Source organism: Mesoplodon bidens (assembly GCF_964165515.1).
Source record: "Mesoplodon bidens genome assembly, chromosome: 2".
In the NCBI taxonomy this organism is placed as follows: Eukaryota; Metazoa; Chordata; class Mammalia; order Artiodactyla; family Ziphiidae; genus Mesoplodon; species Mesoplodon bidens.
Window position 1 is genome coordinate 19,124,080 of NC_138177.1, and position 24,355 is coordinate 19,148,434.

Consider the following 24,355-nt stretch of genomic DNA (forward strand, 5'->3'; position numbering starts at 1 on the left):
TGGAGGCGGCGGTGGGCAGGAGACCGCGTAGCAGCCGAGACACCGCCTCCTGCCCGCAGCGCCCCAGGGGCCAACCTCAGGAGCAGGACGCGGTACTCCAGCCGGAAAGAGACTCGGGAACCGCCGTCCCTTTGGGCTCCCGGTTAAGGGCGGCACCTCCGCCAGCAGCCCCCGGCGGCGGCCGCGCTCCTGCCTGGCTTGCTTGGCGTCCCGGGTGGGCCCCGCTGGAGTCCCCGGCGCGCCCGCGATCGCTGGGTCATGGGCGCCACCGGCTCGTCCGCGCTGGCCCGCCTGGGCCTCCCCGCGCCGCAGCCCCGGCCCCGCTGGCTCGGGGTCGCCGCGCTGGGACTGGCCGCGGTGGCGCTGGGGGCCGTGGCCTGGCGCCGCGCGCGGCCCAGGCGGCGCCGGCGGCTGCAGCAGGTGGGCACCGTGGCAGAGCTCTGGATCTACCCCGTCAAGTCCTGCAAGGGGGTGTCGGTGAAGGCGGCGGAGTGCACGGCCCTGGGGCTGCGCAGCGGTCACCTGCGGGACAGGTAGGGCTGAGCCCGGGACCGGGGGAGGCCTGCGGAGTCCTTCTCTTACAAAGAAAGTGGGAGCTGGCGGGGGTCGGGGGAGCGGCAAGGAAGAAGAGGAAAGGGGGCCGTCACCTCCCAACAGCAGACCCAGGGTCCCGATCTGCCTTCCTGCGATGGCTCGCGCCCCAGAGGAGGTGCGCCATTGGTCCCCAGGTGTCAGCCGGTGCGCAAGCAAACTGACTCAACTCCGTCTAGCGGAAGGGGCGAGCTTCACAGGATTGGTCCCCGCCACTTTACTTTTACTGTCTCTTGAGAACTTGGGGAAACTTGGAGCCACGGATCCAAACCCTCAAAGAGCTCACCAAGGTGGAGCACATAATCGTAATAACAACGATTAAAGTTTCAGATTCTTGCAGCTTAAAAAGTGCTATTACATACTTTATTTTTCCTAATTCTCTCATGCACCTTTGTTTTTTTTTTTTGTTGTTGTTGTTGTTTTTTGCGGTACGCGGGCCTCTCACTGTTGTGGCCTCTCCCGTTGCGGAGCACAGGCTCCGGACGCGCAGGCTCAGCGGCCATGGCTCATGGGCCAAGCCGCTCCGCGGCATGTGGGATCTTCCTGGCCCGGGGCACGAACCCGTGTCCCCTGCATCTGCAGGCGGACTCTCAACCACTGCGCCACCAGGGAAGCCCCACGCACCCTTTTATGGATAAAGAAACTGAGGTTCAGAGCCACACAGCAGTGACATCGGGACTCTTGTTTTCTTTAGCACACTGGTGCTTTGTAAATAGGGGTTTTATTTATGCCCTACCTGGGTAGTCTCGACCTGTGTGAATTCCTGGGGTTCTGCGAAGATCTCAAAGGCCCAGAGCAAGCAGCTTTGTCCTATTCTGGGTCTGGCCTTGGCCTCAGTGTGAGGCTGCACTTCAGACTCCCTCCCAGACCAGCCCTCGGTTTCTGTAGGTAACACACAGGACTGATGAGGGTTGTAACTTTTCTCCCTTCCAGTTCCCCAGACAGAGGGCAATTGGTGACACAGTGGAACGGTGAGCTGTTTTTGTCATCATACTATCAAAAAGTGTGATGGAGAGAAGCAAACAAAAGCTTGCAGTCCTAGGTGGTAATTGACTCAATGTGACAAGTGCCAGGGAGCACAGAGGAAGGAGCATGAGAAACTGGGGTGGTCAGGAAGGACTTCATAGCTGGAACTGAAAATGTGGTATATACACACTTTGGAATATTATTCACCCACAAAAAGAAGTTCTAATACATGCTAGAGCACAGACAAATCTTGAAAACGTTATGTTAAGTGAAATAAGCCAGACACAAAAGGACAAACATTATATAGTTCCAATTATATGAAATACCTAGAACAGGCAAATTCATAGAGATAGAAAGCAGATTAGAGGTTGCCAGGGGCTGGGGAGAGAGGGGAATGGAATGGGTATTTATTGCTTCATGGGTTCAGAGTTTCTGTTTGTGATGACGAAAATGTTTTGGAAATATACAGTGGTGATGGTTGCACAACACTATGAAAGTACTTAATGCCACTGAATTGTGCACTTAAAAATGGTTAAAGTCATATTGTTTTCACGTCCATTCTCTGTTGTTGGAAATTTGGGTTGTTTCTACTTTTCGGCGTCGTGAAGAAGGCTGCTGTGAATATTGGCGCCCAAGTATCTGTTGGAGTCCCTGCTTTCAGTTCTTCTGGGTGTGTACCTAAGAGTATGCCAAGTATTTTATGTTGTGTATATCTTGCCGCAATAAAAAAATTAAAAAGAAAAAGAAAGGCTGGCATGTGTGAGGGCACAGGTGGTAAGACTGGCTGGGAGGGTAGCTGGATGATGAAGGGCCTTGCCTGCCTTGCTGAAGAGTTAGGGGTTTTATTCTGAAAGTAGGAACCACAGGGCGGCGGTGGTGGGTTGCGGTTTGCAGAAGGGGGTGACATGATCAGATATGTATTTTAGAAATATCAGACTACCATTATTACTAGGAAAGATTACCAGAAAGAATACTCACGTGCTAGTACCAAGGATTTGGGACATCCTGTATCCAGGATGAAGGATTGGTCAGAGGGAATTCCTTCGGGAAAGGGCTTACACTAACTTTATTTTTCTAGCATAGCTGAACAACTCAACCACGATGACCCGCCGGAGGTGATGATCTAAAGTATCTGCCATATTTTTTTCTTATGTCTCTGGCTTCCCAAAGCACAAGCTCACTTCTATCCTTGTAATCATTCCATTCAGTGTGAATGGAAATGACCAAAATGTCAATGTTTAGCTTCCTCAGTAGCTGAAAGGTCCTCTATACAAACCCATCATTTTTTTTTTTTTTTTTTTACTGGGAACAGTTCTTTCTATTGCTTTTATTTCTCCATTTATCTTTGTTTTGGGAAGTACCTCTAGACCTTGAGTACTGGGCCCAAAAATATTGTCCATATTAACAATAGGCCTTTTGGAAAATTGCAGAAGTCACAACTCTGAATACTGAAACATTAATGTTTTTTTAAAGTTGGGGGTGGATTTGGCAAAGTGTAAGTGGCATTGTTTGCTGTTCAGCTTGACTCCACCCTCTGAGAACAATACAGCAGCGTCTCCTTGTACCAGGCACCATGCTTCCTTGCCTTTCTCCGAGATAGATTCCTATCATCTCCTTAGAGCATGTTTATGAAAGTGACCAGACTTTCTGGCAATTGAGATGGACGTATAATTAACTTCTTTGATTTCTGTGCCAGCAAGGAGTCCAAAATGTTCTGCAGATATTTTGTCCGATGCACGAGTGATTATTAAACACTTTGAAATTAACTGACAGATTCAGTCTTGCTGGGCTGATGAGCTGATGTTTAAGACAGGCAGACAGACTGACACACACACACATATACACACGCACACAAACTCACACACACCAGGCTTACAGCAAGGAAATCAAACATGACAGTGCATCACTGAAACTCCCCCAGAGACTGGCTGCCTGTCATGGTGGGCCATGCATACCTTGTGTTTTGAAAATGGCAGGTTTTGGCTTGTGATCAACAAGGAGGGGAATATGGTTACTGCTCGACAGGAACCCCGCCTGGTCCTGATTTCCCCGACCTGTGAGGGTGACACCCTGACCCTCAGTGCAGCCTACACGAAGGACCTGCGGCTGCCCATCAAGACACCCACCACAAATGCAGTGCACAAGTGCAGGTAAGGAAAGGATAGCTCTTAATCCTTGTGTGAGCATTTATTCCTGCAGTTTTGGGAAAATGGGAAATGTGGCGGAAATCTGGAGAAACACTGTCAATAATTAACCATTGATTGTAAATGTACCATATGTAGGGTCAGGTCCTCAACATCGTGATGATCTAAAAGAAGGTGGAAAAGGGGAGCAGCTTCAGAACTGTGTGTTGATGTGGGGCAGAGAAACATAAAAGACTTATGTAGAAAACTATGGGATCAAAGGCATATTGACATGTCAACAAGAGAAAAATAACACCACCAGAGGATAAAGGACAAAAATGGGGTTGAAGTGAGTGGGGAGAGGGTCCTGGAAGAGGTGAGGTTAGATCAATGTGTTACCCTAGGATCATGTCTATGTTGCCTGGAAAGACTGGGAATCTTCCAAATCTGAGTTATGGTGGGAGTTGCAAATGGCTATATGACCTATGATATTTAGTTCTGATGAAGGGAAGTTCCAAAATAGAAAAGACCAGCTGCAACCAGAAGAGCGTTCTGACCTGCAGATGCCCAGGTGTCCCTGTAATAGTGAGAGTGGAGATTCAGCCAGGACACTGCTCTGTACAGAGTGTCTTTCCTCAACATCAGAAGGCCCTCAAAGGAGCAATTATTCCAGGAAACTAGCTCTGCTTTTAAGAAATCATGTCTAGAGTTCATTTTTTTATCTTATTATGAGAAAGTTAAAATATGGTCTAATTATACTTTTGTTACAGTTTCTGCATTTTGAATGAAAATGCCACGTGAATACTTAATTAGTCCACAGCCTATCATAGAAAATAACATCACATCAAAAAATGTAGTTACTTGAAAAATGTCTAAAGACCCCCAAAAGTTCGTAAAATGCAGAACTAATATGATTTCTGTAATATCAGAATTTTAAACATAGTAATATGTTTTCATTTTAATTTGATGGTTTCTCTGATTATGAAAGTAATACATATTCATTGTTGAGAAATTGGAAAATACCAAAAAAGGGAAGAAAACAAAACCCATCTGAGATAACTATGATTCATATTTTGACATATTTTCTTTCTGTCTCTATGGCTAATACTTTAAAAACCAAATTGAAATAGTACCAATCTTGAATATGGTTTATATACTTAAGTGTACGTTGAGTATTTTTTCAGATTGTTAAAAACATGGGTGTCCTCGAATGCATTTTAGCACATCCCATGTTTATACATTTGGATTGTTTTCGGTTTTTTCCAGGTATGAAGAAGAATGTGATGGATAACTTGGCATAAATCTCTGTTCATATCTCTTACTATTTCCTTAGGGAAAAAATTTTAGCAGTGGTTTTGCCGGCGACAAGAGTACGGCTCCTATAGACTTTTGATATATGTTGCTCAATTGCTTTGCAGAATGGTTATACCAGCTATATATTCACCAGCAGTTTATAAGCATATCTGTCTCATCTCATTCTGACCATTATGTTCAAAAGTATTTTGCCATTTTTGTGTTAAAAACGGTAATTTCTTATTGATTTAATTTGCATTCATCATTGTCTGAGGCAAACTTTTTAATATGCCTATTGCAATTTGTATTTCATGTTTCTCCATATTCTGATTCCTGTTTGTCTGACGCCGTTATGTTACCAAACGCAATCTGTGTGCCTGATGCACAGTGAGGCCAAGCAATACCAAAACTTCGGAGTTTGGAGCAGAAAAAGATTTACTGCAGGGCCATGCAAGGAGACGGGTGGCTTATGCCTTAAAAAGCCCTGAACTCCCTGAAAGCTTTCAGCAAAGCCCCTTTCTAGGAGAGGTGAGGGAGGGCGCGGTTAGTTGTTGCAAACTTCTTGGGGTCACATCCTTTGTTCTTGAGGTCAGGTCACGGTCAGGTCATGATGTTCCTATAAACCTCCACCCAAACAAACGTTAGCAAATACCAATCAGAAATGTGAACGGGAGAGACTGAAGCTGGTAGAAGCTTTTACCTTAATGCCAGTGTCCATATACTCCAGTTGCTGAGGCCTCCATGGAGACGGCTGCGACCATTAGGTCCAAGCCTGGCCCTGACGGTGGGGGGCCCGTGGCGAGGGCTCTGGAGCTCTGCAGGACACAGCCCTCAGCCTGTCCCCGGTGCCCTCAGCTCACCCACCCGGAGGCTCTAGGGCTTGGAGGGCTCTGGGGAAAAGGAGCACTCCGCCTCCCATGACACTCCCTGCCCCAGGACCGCTCAGTGTCAGCCCCCATCCCCGAGGCCGGGCGCTCACAGCTGCAAGCCTGCTCTGTCCCTATTTCACGAGTGTGGCGCCTGCAGCCCTCACTGCCAGCAGCACCAGGGCCTCAGGCCTTCCACGGCCCACCTGCTGGCTCCTGGGGAAGGAGTGGCAGTGACGGGCCGTGGCGTCGGGCTGACCGCGGGCGGCTACTCAAACCTGCTGGCCCGGCCCGCTGAGCGTGCCTGGCCCCTATTACAGTTGGATATATACCCATACTTTCTTGTGGTTACATTTTTTAAAATTTAATTACTGGTTCACTTGGAATTATGTGGCAACTTTTTTCATGGTCCCATACAGGCTTTTGGTCCATGCCCCAAAGACTACACAAGGTCACGTTTGGAAACTTCAGAATCAGAAAGCTTAGATTAGGGTAAAGATGCCAAGAGCCCTTGGGACTCAGGTTTCCTTTAACAACCCCCAAACTATTAGAACTAATAAATGAATTCAGCAAGGTTGCAGGAGACAATATTAACATACAGAAATCTGTTAAGTTTATCAAGTAGATAAGAAACAAGGATTTACTGTATAGCAGAGGGAATTATATCCAATATCTTATAATAACTTGTAATGGAATATAATCTGCAAAAGTACTGAATCGCTATGCTATATACCCGAAACGAACACAATATTGTAAATCAACTATACTTCAAAAAAAAAGTGGGGACGGGGAACAAGGCTTGAAACTGCGTCTTCATTTTGAGCTTCCACATGGTTCAGAAGCAGGGCCAGGCTAAAATGACATCTCCTGATAATGTAGGACTTACAATGACATCATAGCCTGGTGCAGCCTTTTGGATATGTGTAGGACATGGTAGGATGTCCAGATCTTCAAATATCTGTTCTTTGCCCACAACCCCTGCAGAGTGCATGGCCTGGAGATCGAGGGCAGGGACTGCGGTGAGGCCGCAGCCCAGTGGATAACAAACTTCCTGAAGACGCAGCCGTACCGCCTGGTGCACTTTGAACCTCACATGCAACCGAGAAATTCTCACCAGATCGAAGACCCGTTTCGACCCACAGACCAGGTCAGAGGAGCATCCCTTGGCTTTGGCCTTTATTGTGTCCTATGGAAGACAGGCTTCCTTGGAAAGGGGAGAACAGGGCGGCATGTCTGCTGAGCTCGGTTCTGTCACTTTGCCATTACTTTCGTCACAAGCAATTGCAAAAGTAAGGCCCTTCCACTAGGAGCACCATCTGTGTTTCTCGATTTCGGGGACTCTTGCATTTTTGCCTGAGAGCAAAAATTCCTATTTACAGAAACCTTCTGGTGCTAATGCAGCTTCAAAACTGTTCTAGGTCAGTATCTTTCCCACTCCATTCTGTAATTGCATGCGGAGTCCAACCTTTTTACACTGTGATTGCAATGGTGTGGCAGCTCACAGTTGGGCCGATGAGTGTGGGTATGGAGATCCACAGATTTAAAATGACCAGACTGGCCCTTAAAGAAATAAGGCTGTAAGAATTCATCATGAGAGTGAAACATACAATGCTATGTAGTGCCATTGCCACGGCCATGCTGAACATTGATTTGCAGGTTGCGTGAAAAATAAGTATCCGTAGAATCAGTGAATATTTTTTATCACACAAAATGAGGCCATCAAAGCTTAACAAAATAAATGTGTGAGAGTTTGGAGGATGAGAAAAGGACAGCTCTAAGATTCTGAGACCATGTTCTCTTCACTCCATCATGTAATTCCTGGTATCTGCAAGGCTATTTAAAGCTTCTGAATTGCCGTGACTTTTCTGTAAATAGAACTAGAGAAATATTTAGACAGATTGTGTGGGGAGGTGGGGCGGGGGGGTGGGGTGGAAGGTTCCAGGAATCAGACCCATGTGACCTCTGAGAAATGCCTCTGTGAGCCTCATGCTGTAACAGCTCCTATTTTCCCATCAGGTCCCGTACTCAGACGCCAGCCCCTTCTTGATCCTCTCTGAGGCATCGTTGGCAGATCTCAACTCCAGGCTAGAGAAGAAAGTTAAGGCAACTAACTTCCGGCCCAATATCATAATTTCAGGGTGTGGTGTCTATGCAGAGGTAACGCTCTACCTTTCTTGCCCCTTTCCTTGGATTTAACTTTTTTTTTTTTTAAGGTATGAGAGTCTTTGCTGTTGTATTAGATTATTCAGAAGGATGCATTAGGTATTGGCTCTGTATTATGCAATGATTCAAGTTTGAAATTTCTTGAGCATCTGATCAGTACAGACTTTTGTGTGGAGGATACAAATATAAATGAGGCAGAGATGCTGGCGTCAAGGGGCAGTTCAGGGTCTGAGACTTCTAAGGAGAATTCCAAGGAGGCAGGTTCATTTTGAGTCAAGTGTACTTAGCATAGAATACATGATCTGTGTGGGCCACAGAGCAGGATGTGGAAGGTGGCCTTCCTGTGTAGTTGAGGGCTCCCTTGGGAAGACAGTCATTTACAGCAGGGCTGCTGTGGGTGGGTGGTGGAGGGACACTGTCCCCAAGCTGAGATGGCACCTCCCTAAAACTCTTCCAGTGCCACCTTCAACCTGAGTGAGATGGCTCAGCCAAGGGCTGCCCCACGTCAAGAACCCAGACTGTACCACAGCCCACAGGAGCTCTGAGCATTCTAGGGGCCGGGCGTTGGGTCAGGACATCTGGATCTGAATCCCCCTGCTTCAATAAGTGGCCGTCTGACCCTGGATAAGTCCTGGAACTTTCTGAGACCTCTGCTTCTTGTGTTTATAAAATGTGAGTAATTTCAGCTGACGCCTCCCCCAAAAGCACCAAGATGTAGAAAGTGCCCAGAGAGGTGGGCAGTGGTTTCATTGCTATAATCAAAGTAAAGAAGCTTGGTTCAGGCTATCAGTCCCTCCCTGACTGTGGCCCCCTTTAAGCTTCCTCTCTTCCTGGCTTTGGTCTTTGTATCACGGTTCACATGGAAGACATTTCCTATCCCACGGTCTGAGATGGGCAGATGAAGATGGGATAAGTTCAGAGGGGATGACCCAGAGTAGGACCTCAGATTTAGGAGGTTTCTTTGAACTGACTCTTGTCCTAGAAGGCTTTCTCTCTGATTCTAAGTGTTCCCTAATTGGGATTCTTTCATATTTTAAGTTGGATGTTAATACAACGCTTCAGCTGGGCTGGCCTCACGTTTTGGAATAATGTTTCACACATCACACAATGGGTTAGTGCCCCTGTGTACTATGCACTGTGAATAGACCTGTAGGAAAACCGGGATTGAAGAAACAGTTGCTTCTCCGAAGGAGTTCACAGTCCAGGTGATTAGAATGTGAACAGGTAGTTACAGCCAGGTAAGACAGGCCAGGAAGTTGGTGAGCCGAGGGTGGTAGGTGACCAGCCACCCAACTTTTTTACACAGACAGGAGAGGGGGGCGACTGGGCAGTATGGGCTCAGGCTCATAAAGAATGGAAATTTATTTCTCACAGTTCTGGAGGCTGGAAAGTCCAAGATCAAGGTACCTGCAGATTCGTGCAGGTGTCTGGTGAGGACTTGCTTCCTGGTTCATAGATGGCTGTCTTCACTCTGTGACCTCATGTGGTGGAAGGGACAAGGGAGATACCTGGAGTCCCGTTTTTTTTTTCTTTAAGATTTGTTTTGATGTGGACCATTTTAAAGTCTTTATTGAATTTGTTACAATATTGCTTCTGTTTTATGTTTTGGTTTTTTTGGCTACGAGGCATGTGGGATCTTAGCTCCCTGACCAGGGATCGAAACCACACCCCCTGCATTGCAAGGCAAAATATTAACCACCGGACCACCAGGAAAGTCCCCTGGAGCCCCTTTTATAAGGACACTAATTCCGTTCACAAGGGTACCACCCCCATGACCTCATCACCCCCCAAAGGCCACCTTCTCCAAATACCAACACACTGGGGATTAGGTTTCAACATATGAAGGTTGGGAGGACACAAACCCTCAGTCTGTAGCAATCTCTGTCTCTACTCATGCCCTGGTCTGCGTTTTTCAAAACCTTCTCCACACTGAGGACCCCTTGACTAACATCTTTACACCAGAACACTCCCTCTGCCTTCTCTGTATTTCCACTGGGGTATCTCGTCTCAGATTCAGGAGGTCCAACACTGAGGGCTGAATTTCCACTCCCAAGTCTGCTCTGCCCAGCCTTGCACATCTCAGTGTATGGCAGCTCTGACTTCTAGCTGCTCAGGCCCCAAAGTGGGAACCACTCTTCTCTTCCTTCACCTCCCACATTCGAATAATCAACAAATCTTGGTGGCTCTGTCCTCTTGCCATGCTTCTCCACTTCCTCTCTGGGCCAGGTCACCACCCTCTCTCCTGTGGTTTGTTGCAAGAGCCTGTCTTCACTGGTCTATCCTTGACTGACCCCCACCACCCTACAAGGTCTATTCTCATCACAGCTAAGGTCAAAGTCATCTGTAAATGTAACTCACATCATGTCCTCCTACTCAAAACTCTCTCTGTGTTCTCCATCTCTCTTCAAGCAAAACATGGGGTCCTTATAATTGCTGTCAAGGCCCTATGGGATGCCACACCCTCCTAGTTCCAGAGCTTTACTTCCTGTCACTCTTCCCTTCTTTGTCCCTCTGCTGCTTCCTCCCCCAGGACCTTTGCTCTTACTGGTGCCTCTGTCTGGCATGCCCTCCCTCAGGTATCTGCATGGTTCACTCCCTTACCTCTTTCACTTCCCTGTTGAGGTCTTCCCTCCGCTTCAGTGAGGCCTTCCCTCATCACCCTGTACCCTGCTTGGCCTGCATGCCCTAGTCTCCCCCAGCCCACATCCCTACCTGATACACCGTGTTTACTGGGGGATTTGTTGTCTGTTTCCCCTACACACGCTTTCTGGGGACGGGACTTGACCATTGTTGTTTTCCCAGCTCCTAGAAACACACCCAGCATGAATTCTTTGCTAAGTGAATGAAGGAGCCTAGATTGGCCAGGTGGCGCAGAAGGAAGAAACACTGAGGGAGGGGGCACACGAGCAGGGCTGCGCTGGCACGGAGATAACTGCTGTCTTTTACAGCATCGGCGCTCAGGGAGGGGCGTTGAGAGCCAAGGTCCTTGGTGTCAAGGGGTATCCCCTTCGGAGGAAGGGTCTGGAAAGGATTTTAGGCAAGAGAGTGGCAAAAACCGATTTGCATTGTGCACATCTGCCTGCGGCAGGGATCTCGAGACGATTAGGGCAGGTGGTGCCAGGTTCAGTGGGCGAAGCAGACTGTCCAGAGGCTGAGGACTTGCACGGAGACTTCTGGGAAGAGAACCCCCTCCTCATTTCAGAACCTGCCTCTTGTGATCGTGGTCCTTCTCTGCATCCCTTCACACCCATCATCTGCTCTCCTCACCCTCACTTCTCAGACCTTCACTTCAGTCCAAGGCTGCCTTTCTCCCCTCCCTCCTTCAGAGACCTCTTCCTGGTCATCAATGCCCTCCCCTTGGACCAATAGGTACTACTTCTGGAACTTTCCCTCCCTGGCGGCACCGCTCTTGTGCCTTTGCTGTTTCTCCTTCCCCTATTCCTCACTCAGGTAGGGGCTTCCAAAATTTCTGGCCTTGACCCTTCTCTTTCTCTACCTTCCCCTGGTGATGACACCCTCTCCTGCAGCTTCACCATCTGTCACCCTTATGTGGGTCCTTCCCAAGGGTCCAACCGTGGACTCCCCCTTGCAGTGCTGGGCTACATTTCTGACTGTCTGCTGGGAGTTTTCATATGTTCTGTGGACCTAGCAAACTTGTCCTCATAAGCTCCGCAAATTCCTCTTGACTTCACAACGTCTATCCTGGCTACCATATTCCTTCTTTCACCCTGGCTTAGAGCTTGTAAGTCACCCCTGACTCTTTCTTCTCCCATGTGCCCCTCATCCCCAGCCCCACCTGCTCCCTTTCTGTTCTCAGCCGCCAGCTAGATCACCTTTGTTGTCTCAAGTCTGGACCACTGAGTGGTCCTGGATGTTGTCACAGCCGAGCCTCTCAGAGCACCAGAGTGATCACTCCTACTCTAAAAGTTTGTGACAGTCAATGTTGCTGCCTTGCTCAAAAGCCTTCAGTGGCTCCCCAGTCCTCAAAAGTCCCAAACTGCCCACTCTACCATTCTGGTCCCTTCGTAATCTTGCCACACTTTGCTTTCCCAGCCTTTACTTCCAGTAAAAGCTCCAAGCTACAGACTGGACTGAGAACTATATAAGGACTATATTCCCTTATCTCCTGCTCACCTGAAGTCTTGCCTCTCGTCCCACTTAGAAACTCCTGGCCTTCTTTAAAAGCCCAGATGAAAAGCCACCTCCCCTGAGAGATCTGTTCTGATTGCCAGACCTGGAAGAGCTGCTTCTCTTTTCCAAAACCACACTGTGCTGTGTCTGTGCCTCTCCATATCCAGCTTCTCCTGTTTCAATTTCTTACCACCTCAAGATAACATGTTCTTTAGGAAGATTTTCATGGGCGCTTCTCTAACGTTTAATACGGTTCTGGACCCATAGCGTGCAATCAACATGTAAATAGTTTTCTCCTTTTCCGCCAGTTTGCCAAAGAGATAGTTTCCCAATGGTGGAATTTTTAGCTTATTTATCTGTGATGCAATCCCCAACAGTTTTTATTGCCCATTAAAGGGGCTCTGTAAATATTTCTTTAATTAATAATAAATTAATTTCCTAAACAGAACCTTCATTTCTCTCCTTTCGGATCGTTTATGTTTTTTGTGTGACCACAGTGCCTCCTGGTGGAGAAATGTACACAGAGCAGGCTGGGTTGCTCTAATCCGAGGTGCCCAGCTTTTTGGACTGTTGTGAAACATGGCAGTGAAGAGACTCATTTTATGATTAAAAAAACAAAAACAAAACCCTGCAATACACATATCAAGAATAATACACACTGTCAGAGTTAAAATTCTGGGCCTGGAACTTTCTCTCTGGCTTGTGATCAACAAAGGACTGGGCAGATTTTGTTTTGTTTTGGTTTTGCTTTTGTTTTTGTTTTTTTGCGGTACGCGGGCCTCTCACTGTTGTTTTAACTAATGGATTCCTGTCTTTGGCTCTCAGGCACCTTCTCTGTGAGGGTAAGAAGGTCAGGACCACAATCAAATGTCATTCCTTCTGTTACTGCCTGGAGTCCCCTCACCCTTCTTTTGTGCCTCTCAAAATCTCCACCCTGGAAGACTCAATTCAGATCATACCTTTACCCTTAAAACCTCGCCTGCCCAGAGCAGCCTAAAAATCTCTTCTTCTAAGCCACCGGCTCCATGCTTGTCTGCAAAATTCAACCAGCCCACAGGGTGCTGTCTTGTAAAGCTTTTTCTCAATTTTTCGAAACTTTTAAAAGGAATATTGACCCTTCACTTTTCATGTGTGTATGTTCTATCCCCCCTTCTGGATTTGAGGGACACAGTCCATTGATTTGATTTGTCCTGAAAAGTAAGCACCAGTTACCCAGGTCGTAGACACACGCCCCAGGAGGTTCCTGGGCTGGAGAGCTTTGTGAATGCTCCCATGGAGATGCATAGGGAAGTAAAGCTACAGGCCTGCTCTGGATTTGTTCCTATCTGGCCAGGGGAGCTACAAGGTCAACAGACACAACGATTAAGGACATTAATCCACCTTAGGCCAGCACGAAGGGATCTGATACAACCTAGAGTAAGCCCCCCTCTCCATACCCTCTCCTCTCTTTCACCCGCTTCCTCCATTGGCCCGACCCTGGCCTTCCACAGCACCTCCAGTCAAGTGGGGTCAGTCAGGGAGGCTTCCTGAAGGAGATGAGTTTCAATTCCAGCTTTACAAGTGAGAGGAGAGGGAGCATTTCATTTCAGGGGAAAGAACCAACAAGTCAAAGGCAGAGGGAGGCAGCAGGTAGGCGTGATGTACAGTTGGCCATCTTTGATGGAAGTGGCTTCATCAGCTGTTGAATCACGCGAAGTCCCTACACGGGTGGGTCAGGGCTGGGGATCCGAAGTGCTCACATGAGTTACGTGCTTTGTCCCCAGGACTCATGGAATGAGCTTCTTATTGGTGATGTGGAACTGAAAAGGGTGATGGCTTGCTCCAGGTGAGGTGCATGCACTGCTGCCCAGGAGACGGAGGGGAGGGGGAAGATCGTCTGCTTTGTCCCGTGTATGATGCCCTGTGTGTGTGTGTCCAGGTGCCTTTTTTTTTTTTTTTTTTTTTCCTGCTAAATCTTTTTTTTTTTCTACTTTTTTTTTAATAACAAATTTAATCAGTTATACATATACATATGTTCCCATATCCCCTCCCTTTTGCGTCTCCCTCCCACCCTCCCCATCCCACCCCTCCAGGCGGTCACAAAGCACCGAGCTGATCTCCCCGTGCTATGCGGCTGCTTCCCACTAGCTATCTACCTTACGTTTGGTAGTGTATATATGTCCATGCCTCTCTTTCGCTTTGTCACAGCTTACCCTTCCCCCTCCCCATATCCTCAAGTCCATTCTCTAGTAGGTCTGTGTCTTTATTCCTGCTTTACCCCTAGGTTCTTCATGACATTTTTTTTTTCTTAAATTCCATATATATGTGTCAGCATACAGTATTTGTCTTTCTCTTTCTGACTTACTTCACTCTGTATGACAGACTCTAGGTCTATCCACCTCATTACAAATAGCTCAATTTCATTTCTTTTTATGGCTGAGTAATACCAGGTGCCTTTTAACCACGGTGGACCCGGACACGGGCGTCATGAGCAGGAAGGAGCCTCTGGAGACCCTGAAGAGGTAAGACTAAGCGATTTAACGTCTCTGCGAGGAAGCAGGGGAAACACCACGCAGGTGTATTCTTGAAGTGGAAGCGGGTCCTGGTGACTGGATAGTTTGGGAAACATTCCTGGGTGCTTTGGTCCCCAGAATGCCTGCTTGGCATTTTATTTTATTTTATTTTATTTTTCATTTAGAAAAATAATTTTATTTTTCATTTAGAATTCATTTTATTTTTCATTTAGAATTCATGATCCGAACACACCAATTACAATGCAACAACAAAACATGGTTTAGATGTTTTGGCAAACTTTATTATGGACTGAGTATTTGGTGACATCACAAATTCATTAGGTGTGATAGGGGCTTTCTGGTGCTATAAGAAATGCCTATACGTTTTAAGAGAAGCATGTTGAAGTATATAGGAGTGAAGTGATGTGATATCTGGGGTGTGCTGTCTATTATTTTAGCAAAAGAACACGTGGAAATATGTGGCAAATCCTGATAAATAGAATCTTGGATAATTATGTGGGGATTCATTGCACCATTTTTTCTACTTTTATGTTTATGTTAAAATTTTCATAATAACAATTTTTTTTTTTTTTTTTTTTTTGGCCGTGCCGCATGGCATGAGGGATCTTAGTTCCCCGACCAGGGATTGAACCAGAGGCCCCTGTGGTGGAAGTGCAGAGTCTTAACCACTGGACTGCCAGGGAAGTCCCATGACAATTTTTTAATGAAAGACAATGACAGACAATAAGTTTAAATTGCATGGAATGATATTTAAGATAAGATTCATTTTAAAAAGCTGATTACAAATTAACATATATAGTATTGACTTTTGTGTTTATTTGATTTTCCTTTTTAAAATATATAAACGTGCCTGAGTAGCTAAAAGCCTGGCAGGCTATAAACCGAAATATTCATGGCTCTTTTGGTAATGAAATTATGGAGAAAATATATATTCTGGTATGTAGCCTCTAAACTTTCTATAATCAACCTGCAGTACTTTTGCTAAAACAACAATTCATGATTCACACACTTCTGTGCTGTTATCTGTCAAATCTACGGCCGGGATATTGCTGAAACCCTGAAATGCTCGTCTTCACTGGTCCCTTCCATGTTGAATGCAGGATCGCAGGTGGGGCGTCAGGTCTCATCTCTGCAGCCCCTGAGACCCTCGGCTTTGACCCTGACATGCGTCCTCGGGTATCACTTGCAGGGGGGAGGGGGAAGGCAGGGAGGATGGTGGCCCCTACTTTAGGCAAAACCCTGGAAGACTTGAGGAAAGAATGCAGTGGAAGTTTGGTCATCTGACATCAAAGCCCTCATGAAAGAGCACATTAAGGGCTGGCTATGCTTGGGCTCGTGTGACCAAACTTGTTCCCCTGGAATGGGAGTCTCTTTCGTTCCTTCTCTCATCAAGCTCATGGCCCTCTTTGGACCAACAATCTAGTCTACTTGGATCAGCACCCGCCCCTCTCTGCTGATCCTGCTGTCCCAGAAGCTACTAATCTGGCCCCCTCCCTGGCAGGCTGAAGCCTGGGGCAAGGGGCTCTGTCCCAAACAGCACGTTGCCCCCAGGCATGAAGCCAGCACCTGTGGTCCATGGAGACCAGTGTCGTGCATCAAGGCCAGGCTACAGCGAGGTAAACAGCTGGCCTTCCAGGGGCCAGGCCACATGGCAGAGAGAGGGAGGTCAGGAACGGGCTCAAACAAGGTGGGTTGGAGGGAGGTTGGGAGGGGAGGTACAGAGAGGGATTCTTGATGTGAAGGGCAAATGGCTGCTTTTTATCTGAGTCTCCACCGTGGGTTGTGGATTTGTGGGAATATTCAAAGAAGGGGCTACGGACCAGCTTAAGGCAAATCCCATCCTTTTGAGGGATGTTGTGTATATCTCAATGCCCAAAACAGCATTAATTTTCTGTAAAAAAGTTAATACGATGGAACACTTAAGATTTGTACATTTCACTCCATGTAAATTTTATCCCCTCCCCGCAAAGTTAAGAAATTTTAACCCTAGGGAATGATGTGCCAGCTGAACTGTTTAGAGGTGAAATTTACTGAAGTCTGCAACGTACTTGGAAATGGAAAAATAAATTACGATGGACCGATGGATGGATAAATACATGATAAAGGACATATAGTAAAATGTTATATGCAGGGTCCACATGGTTGGTAATTGGATGGTCTCTTTAACATTCTTTGAACTTGTTTGCCTGTTGGAGGATGGTCCCAATAAAATGTTGGGGAAGAGTTTACTAGATGTGGTGGGACATTCCAGAGAGGAGGGGTTCTGAGAACCGGCAGCGATGTCCTCAGAACGTGCTGGCTCACTCACCACGAGAACAAATCAGAGTTTGGTCTTCCCACTTTCCTGTGCTCGCAGAGGAGCTACACGGAAGACGAAGGCAGGGTGGACCCGGGAAGGCGTCCTGTCCTGGGTGTTGGGAGCCCTGGTTCTAACAGGTGATCCACAGGCCCCCCTCTGGCTCAGGCCCTGGTGGACAGGCCTTGATGGTTCTGTGTGCAAACCAGACAGGTGATTTGGGGAATTGACTGTCATCTTTTTTTTTAAATATTTATTTCTTTGATTTACTTGGCTGTGCCAGGCCTTAGTTGTGGCCCGTGGGATCTTCGTTGCTGCGGGCGGGATCTTTTTAGTTGTGGCATGTGGGATGTAGTTCCCTGGCCAGGGATGGAACCCAGCCCCCTGCATTGGGAGCACGGAACCTTAACCACTGGACCACCAAGTCCCCGTCATCCTTTTTTTTTTTTTTTTTTACATCTTGTTCTTTCTCTCTTCCCAACACTGTGCTTGGAGTCTGGCACCTTTCCCTCTGGATTCACAAAGTGCCTGTGTTTGGGCCAGTTTTCTGAATCTTCAGTGCCTCCCCCCAGCCTGTCGGGAGCCTGTGTTTATAGAAGGAGGGTAATGGAGCCCAACACGGAGCCAGGGCTGGCAGGCAGGGTCTCCGGGAGCAGCACAGCCCTCCTGGTCTCCTGCAGGCTCTCAGGAACCATCCCAACCTAATTTCTCCTAATACCCCAGGAGATGGGTGCCAGCCTAGGTGTCTTCTCCTGTATCTTACTGAGATGTATATTGCCGTAGATGCAGTAATGTATGTTCTCCCCAGGACAGCCGGCCATAAATCAGGAAGAGAAAGGCCCCGGCTGCCTGACATAAATCACAGAAGCGAAGCAAAGTGGTGTCAGGAGCATCCTCTCTGCTCTCCGGCTCTCCGGCAGGATGCCGGAAGCCGCACTGCCTTCCCTCTTCCTGGGTCCCCCGTGCCCAGGTCTGTGCTGCTTCAGGAATGCAAGTTCTCAGCAGGGAGACCACTGCTGAATAGCTATGGGCCTCAGGCCCAGTGGAGCCTTTGTCTGGGAAATACTCACAGCCCGAAGCATGGTGGAGGCCGGTCTGCTGGCTTGAAAATATGAAGAGGGAATTATTCTTTTCTTTCTGAAGGGAGAGTGGCTCCCACACTGATCCCACAGGAGTGGTGGGGGTCTATCGCTGTTGCTTTCAATAGAAAGAATAAAGCTCATTTGTTCTGTGGATGCACTAGTTTTGTTGGATGCAGGAATACTTGGACAGTAAGGGTGTTTGCCGCTCTCCGCTTGTGTTAGACTGTGCTGTGCCGAGCTAAAGACAGAAGGATTTAGTGGTAGTGATGCCGTGGAAGGAGACAACCGCCCCCCAGCCAATCTGGCTCTATCACCTCCCAGTAACTGTGTGACATTGGTAAGTCAGCTATGTTCTTGATGCTTCTGTTTCTTTATTTGTAAAAACTGGGCTAATAATACATCTCCTGGTTCACGCTCCCCCTTGATCAGAATAAAGCAATAAATACTGTTTTTCTAATAGATGATAAAATACATAACGACCATGTAGGCTATGGTTATTGATAGTCTCAGATTATGAACTTGACACCTTCTGAGAGAGGGAAAATCCTGGAGACATTCCTTTCCATTTTCTGAGGCTGCATTAAATGCAACGCAGCCCAACCTGCTCAGCCTTTGTCTCCTCCTCTCCGTGGTGTCTTCACGGTGCTGTTTTATTCCTGATCTGGCCGTGTACATAGCAGGTTGGGAGGTCCCAGAAGTGGCCTGTGCCCCTCGGTGGGCACCCAGCGGTGATCAGAGACCCTGCCTGCAAGTCAGGGCCTGGGCATTGACCAGTAAATGAGTGAACCAAGCAGCCCTCACCGGTGCACAGCACTTTATAGGTAACAGTTTCCACTCACACCGCGCCCTTAAGGATGGAGACCTCTGCTTAAGGTAAACAGAACGTCTTGTGTCTCCCATTAGAGTCAGTCGTTTGCTTCATATTTATTGAAGGAGAAAATACACTAAGAAAGGCGTTTTTAAATGGCTTTGTAATTTATTTATCCCATCATCATCAACAACAAAATATATATATTCGGAGAAAAAGAATTCATAGGCGATCCGTGTATGAGGTAAGGCCGTGTTTTTTTTCGTCTCTTGAGCAAGGCTGGCTGTGCCCGTGAATTCACAGACCGCTGACAATACCGTCTCAGCCCCACAAGGGGTCGCCGTTGATCTCGTTTGTAGAGTCTCGCTTGTAGCCCTGCAGGGACGGTGTCAGCAGGGGCGCAGGTGGGACGGAGCTGGGGCGGCTGGCAGGACAAGCCGGTCGCCTCGCCCCTGCGACTGTCACCTGTGTTTGTCTCTGCCTCCCCCCTCCCCCGAGCAGGTTAAGGTCCTGGGCTGGGAGGGGCGACGGCTTCTGTGGGTCCTCCGCTCCTAAGTTACCTGGGGGGGAGTAAGTGTGTGCTTGCGTGGTTGATGGGAAGAGGCAGGGGAAACCCCGTTCGTGTAAGAGAATAAATATTAACCCCCTCAGCTCTTCTCAGGCCTGCGCGTGTACTCAGGAGGTGTAAGGAGGACCAAGGATCACATCCCTGGTGGGAAAAGTCCTGACTCTGGAGTGAGCCAGACCTTAGTCCCGGCCCCAGCCTGACCACTTGGCTCTGTGATCTTGGCCAAGTCCGTCACTCCTCTGATAGCCCCCCTGTAAAGTGGGGACGATACGCATTCCCACATAGACTTGTTGGAAGGATTAAGGGATAATCTGTGTGATGTTCTTCATAAAGTGTCAATGTATGATGCACAGAACTCCAACTCTCAGTTCCCTCCCTGAGATAATCAGAGCCTCTTGCAACAAGGAGAAATCCCAAGCCATAAAAGTAGCCGACCTGCCCGGATCCTGAAGAAGTCACCCTCCAACGGACACAGATCCGCAGATGTCCTTGGTACTGCATGCTGACAGAGGAGAGGCAGTCTAGGAGAGGTCCCTGCTTCCCAGGGTCCAAGGTCATTGCAGAGACCTGGCTACAGGACTGGCTGGATCAGCGGCTCATGGTTCCCATCAATTTGTTGATTTCTCCATTTGTTCATCCAACTTTCTTTGGAGTGGCTACAACATACCAGGTGCTGTACCAGGCTGTAGGCATATAGCAATGACCAAAACCAACGTGGTGCCTGCAGCTGGGGAGAAGCTGAGGGTCTCCAGAAAGAAGCTCTAGATTTGACCCTCTCCATTTTCTCATTAGCCACTTCTGGTTTGAAGAACAAAAGTAGGACTGATTTGTTGCAATAGTTTTTTTTTTTTTTTTTCTCAAGGCACAGTAGAATGAAAAAAAATGCTTTCCATCAAAATGTTTTAAATATAAAAGTGATGTAAAATTGGAGTTAGCCTTTGTTATAAAGCAGAAACTGACACACCCTTGTAAAGCAATTAGACTCCAATAAAGATGTTTAAAAAAATGGAGTTAGCTTAAATGAGAAACAGAAGGAAAACATTCTCCTGGTGGAGGTGGGGTGAGGGAAAATCTTGCCGTGTCATTCACACGCATCTCATGTACACTCCTCCTGGGGATTCTTGCGTTTTCTGGCCGACAAAGATATGATACTACTTCTAACAGAAGATTTTACTCACCAACACATTCATCTGTTCAACAAATGATTGTGGGTCACCAGTGACATACAGTGCCCAGCCCTGGGTGTGAGTAGTACAAGGGGGTTAGTTAGTCACATCCCCTGCTCTCTACAGACTCTCTGTCTTGTACTGTAGAACAGATAGACACATGCCCTGACACTGCAGGACACGGCATGTGAGTGGCAAGGGGCAAGTAGAGAAAATTGAGGATGGGGAACCCACTCCTGGCTGGGGGACCCTGGACTTCCTTCCTAGGAGAGGTGGCATTTGATTTGGACCTTGAAGAAAAGGTAGTATTCTAATGCTCGGGTAATGGAGGGAGGGGATCCCACAGAGGAACCCCCAAGCCAGGAAAATGCAAAGCAAGGTGAAAGGACATTGAGGAACCCAACAGAGCACTGCAGAAGTGCACAGAAAGGGAAGAGGGGGACAGGTTTTGAAAAAGCTGGCTGGGGCCAGATCAAGAGCCTTGCATGCCAGGCTGAAGACTTGGAATGTTATTCCTTAGGCACTGGGGATCCACTGAAAGTTTCTGAGCCTCGGAGTGATAAGACCAGAGCAAAATTAAGAAAGTAACGTAGGGTAGTGTTAAGAGTGAATTGAAAGTGGAGGAGGGGAGAATGAGGAAGATTGGTTGGTTAAGAAGTTATTATAGGGCTTCCCTGGTGGTGCAGTGGTTGAGAATCTGCCTGCTAATTCAGGGGACACGGGTTCGAGCCCTGGTCTGGGAAGATCCCACATGCCGCGGAGCAACTAGGCCCGTGAGCCACAACCACTGAGCCTGCGCGTCTGGAGCCTGTGCTCCACAACAAGAGAGGCCCACGCACCTCAATGAAGAGTGGCCCCCGCTTGCCGCAACTAGAGAAAGCCCTCGCGCAGAAACGATGACCCAACACAGCAAAAATAAGTAAATAAATTACTAAACTCCTACCCCCAACATCTAAAAAATGAAAAAAATAAAGCGCTGGCTATTAAAAAAAAATAAAAAGAAGCTATTATAGGGACTTCCCAGGTTCGATCCCTGGTCGGGGAACTAAGATCCCACATGCTGTGCGGTGTGGCAAAAAAAAAAAAAAAAAAAAAAAAAAGAAGGTATTATAGTCATCTGAGGATGCTTGAAGGGAGATTGTGACAGTGGGAGAAAAAGTGAGCAAATTCAAAAGATGTGGTACAGGAAGAACCTCAGGACCTGGCAGCTATGGACAAGCTGTGGAAAGTGAGGGAAAAGATCTAAAGGATGACTCCAGGGCTCTGAGCCTGATGGACTGGTAGGATGATAGACATGGAGAGAGGCCGAGGAAAAAGGGAAGTGATCAAGTATGTCTGAGCATGTCGAGTCTCTAACCTCTTAATGCTGAAAACGGGAACATTCCAAGGAGAAAAGAGGTGGGAATATGGCCATTGGTTATGCTTTTGTAGTTGGTGCATTGGGCGGGCAGTTTACTGTACAACCCCAGGAGGCGCTGTTCTATTAGTTGGGGTGGGAACAGTGCATGCTGGAGCTGGGCAACCCGCTGGCCTTTGGGGGTAGATCTTTCAGCCGAGAAGAAATCACATGCTGTTTGAGGTCTTGCTTCTGGTTGGCTGTGATTCATGGTGTTCTTTCTCTTGTTGCAGTTATCGCCTGTGTGACCCTTCTGAACGAAAGTTATATGGAAAATCACCTCTCTTCGGACAGTATTTTGTTCTGGAAAACCCAGGGACCGTCCAAGTGGGAGACCCTGTGTACCTGCTCGGCCAGGAATAGGAATCATATGTCGTGGAATAGCAGGTGTCTTTAAAAAATGTCCTCAAAAATGCCAACACTTGGAGCACAGCATTTTGGACCTGACACCTCGGCATTTTCTTTAGATCTGTGATCTCCAAGTGTTTCGTCTCTTGGACGCTTCCTTGTGTCTCAGTGCTTCCAGCATCCCAGTGCACAAAGTGAAGAAAGAGAGTTTTTATAACTGAACAGGACTTCCGTAAGTCACTTAAATGACAAAGCAGGATTCTAAAAATCGCTTGTTTAACTGTGATTGTGGAATAATTCTTTCTCCTTCTTCTCCATTCACCTACCCAGAGGGCTAACTCCCATCCTCTCATTGCTACTCTTTAGGGAAAGAGGAGAGAAGAGAAAGAGTAAGAGTGGGGGAGTGAGGAGAATGTTACGGAATCTTTTAGTACCCCATGCCCGGGGCATGCAATGGAATTAAATAGCTCTCCAAGTAAGGCTGGACTGTCATGCCACTCTTCTCCTCAAGCCCTAGACGAGCTTTTACAAGGGCATAAGGAGCCTGACCTTCAGGGAACACTTAGGATGTTCATTTTCCATAGATCATCTTGGATCTGGCACTATTGTCTCTCAGACAGTGTCCATGGGGATTTGATGGATCTTCATAGCACACAGTACCTCTGGGCTGTAGGACAGCAGAGATGTCAGGGTAGAAAGTCAACTCATGAGAGCAGCGTTGCAGTCAGACTCTGATAGGTAATATGTGGAAAGCAAGACAAAAACTTCCTTGCCTTGAAACGGAGTATCAACTATATCCCATTGGTGAGCCCAAACTTTTCCCAGTATATGAGAGTGAACTATAGCACTAAGTAGGGGAAGCGCCCTTGCCTGATGTGCTCTGAGATGCTGTTTGACCTTGCCCGGGGAAACGATGGTGCCCGTCTTAAGAGCAAAAAGAAATAGTCTGAAAAGGACCTGATGCCACCTAGTGGCACTGAATGACAGCTCAGCCTTTCTCAGCTTTTCAGCTGTTGAAAAGAGGGAAACTTGTGGATGGGTTTTAGTTTTCTATCCTAGAAAAGTTGTTTGAAAGAAAGTGGGGTACCCTCCAGGTACTCTCTGTTTCTCTGCTGTGGGCATTTGGTTCTAAAAGCGTGGCTGTGCCGTCACGGGGTCCTTCTGGATCTCGCTGGTCCCATCAACTCAAGACTGGTTGCTCCTCCTCAAAATCAGGGTGAAAAAGTGCTGAAGTCCATGCATGAGAAGAAACGTGATTGTGTGATTTGAAATAAGTGGCTTTATTTTAGGTTTTGAATAAAACCTTTCAAAGGTGAAAAAGAAAACATATGCCGATTCACTTAAAAACCAACATCTGATTTTTCTCCTGATCAGATTATATAACTCTAAGATCTGATGAAGTATATCTTTCGTTGCCATTTTGCCCTTTGACTGTATTAGGAAGCTAAGTCATGAAAAATGTGTTTCAAAACTGTAATTAAATGGAAGCTGCTTTAACTGGTTTCAGATCGTATTCACTTCTTGGCAGGAAGTCAGACTTTGAAAGCTGACCCATGTGAATGGGCAAAACCAATCACCCTGTCACCTGACACACACACACGCAGCATCCTCCGGCGAACGCCCGTCTTTGAAGGGCTGTCAAGTAAACATGCTTTTTACCAAAAGCTGTGCATGTTTCACTTTGGTTTTATAAAAGAGTTTAGTAATCATTGGAACCAAGCCTAGCTCTGAGGTAAAGTTACAAGGTAACAGGTGCACATATGTATTCTGCTTGGTGAATCTATTGCAATGTGTTTTTCACACACTCGGCGTGAAGTGCAATTAGAATAATGAATCCGTTAACCTTGGCCCATCACCTTCCCCAATAGATCCACTTTATGCTGAAACTACAGATAGATTAAGGCAAAAATAAGAGTTCAGCAAGTGGCATTACTAATGGGACCTCGTGAACCCATGGCAGAATGCACACAGGATTTAGGAAACCACGTGAACGTCGGATCTCTGAGAGCAGCCAACAGGCACTGATGAGAAACTCAAGGTTGGTT

At 47.3% G+C, this 24,355-nt stretch overlaps 1 protein-coding gene across 2 annotated transcripts; it reads left to right on the forward strand.

The window, feature by feature from the left end:
• MTARC1 (mitochondrial amidoxime reducing component 1) lies at window positions 1-23,883 on the forward strand. 2 transcript variants are annotated; one of them, XM_081216051.1, is made up of 7 exons: window positions 1-533; window positions 3,534-3,707; window positions 6,824-6,986; window positions 7,856-7,996; window positions 13,897-13,958; window positions 14,554-14,634; window positions 22,196-23,883. In XM_081216051.1, exons 1-7 carry the CDS (start codon window positions 259-261, stop codon window positions 22,323-22,325), a joined length of 1,026 nt encoding a protein of 341 aa, XP_081072177.1. In that variant the 5' UTR covers window positions 1-258; the 3' UTR covers window positions 22,326-23,883. The 2 variants fall into 2 exon arrangements, with proteins under 2 accessions (XP_081072177.1, XP_081072178.1); XM_081216052.1 differs by having other exon boundaries at window positions 14,563-14,634.
• Window positions 23,884-24,355: the final 472 nt, after the last annotated feature.

Excerpts from the sequence above, each read along its gene's own strand:
- MTARC1 (XM_081216051.1), top strand. The coding sequence starts at position 259 with ATGGGCGCCACCGGCTCGTCCGCGCTGGCCCGCCTGGGCCTCCCCGCG. Across the intron at positions 6,987-7,855 it reads CGTTTCGACCCACAGACCAG|GTCCCGTACTCAGACGCCAG; the intron begins GTCAGAGGAGCA and ends TTTTCCCATCAG. Across the intron at positions 13,959-14,553 it reads AGGGTGATGGCTTGCTCCAG|TAATACCAGGTGCCTTTTAA; the intron begins GTGAGGTGCATG and ends TTTATGGCTGAG.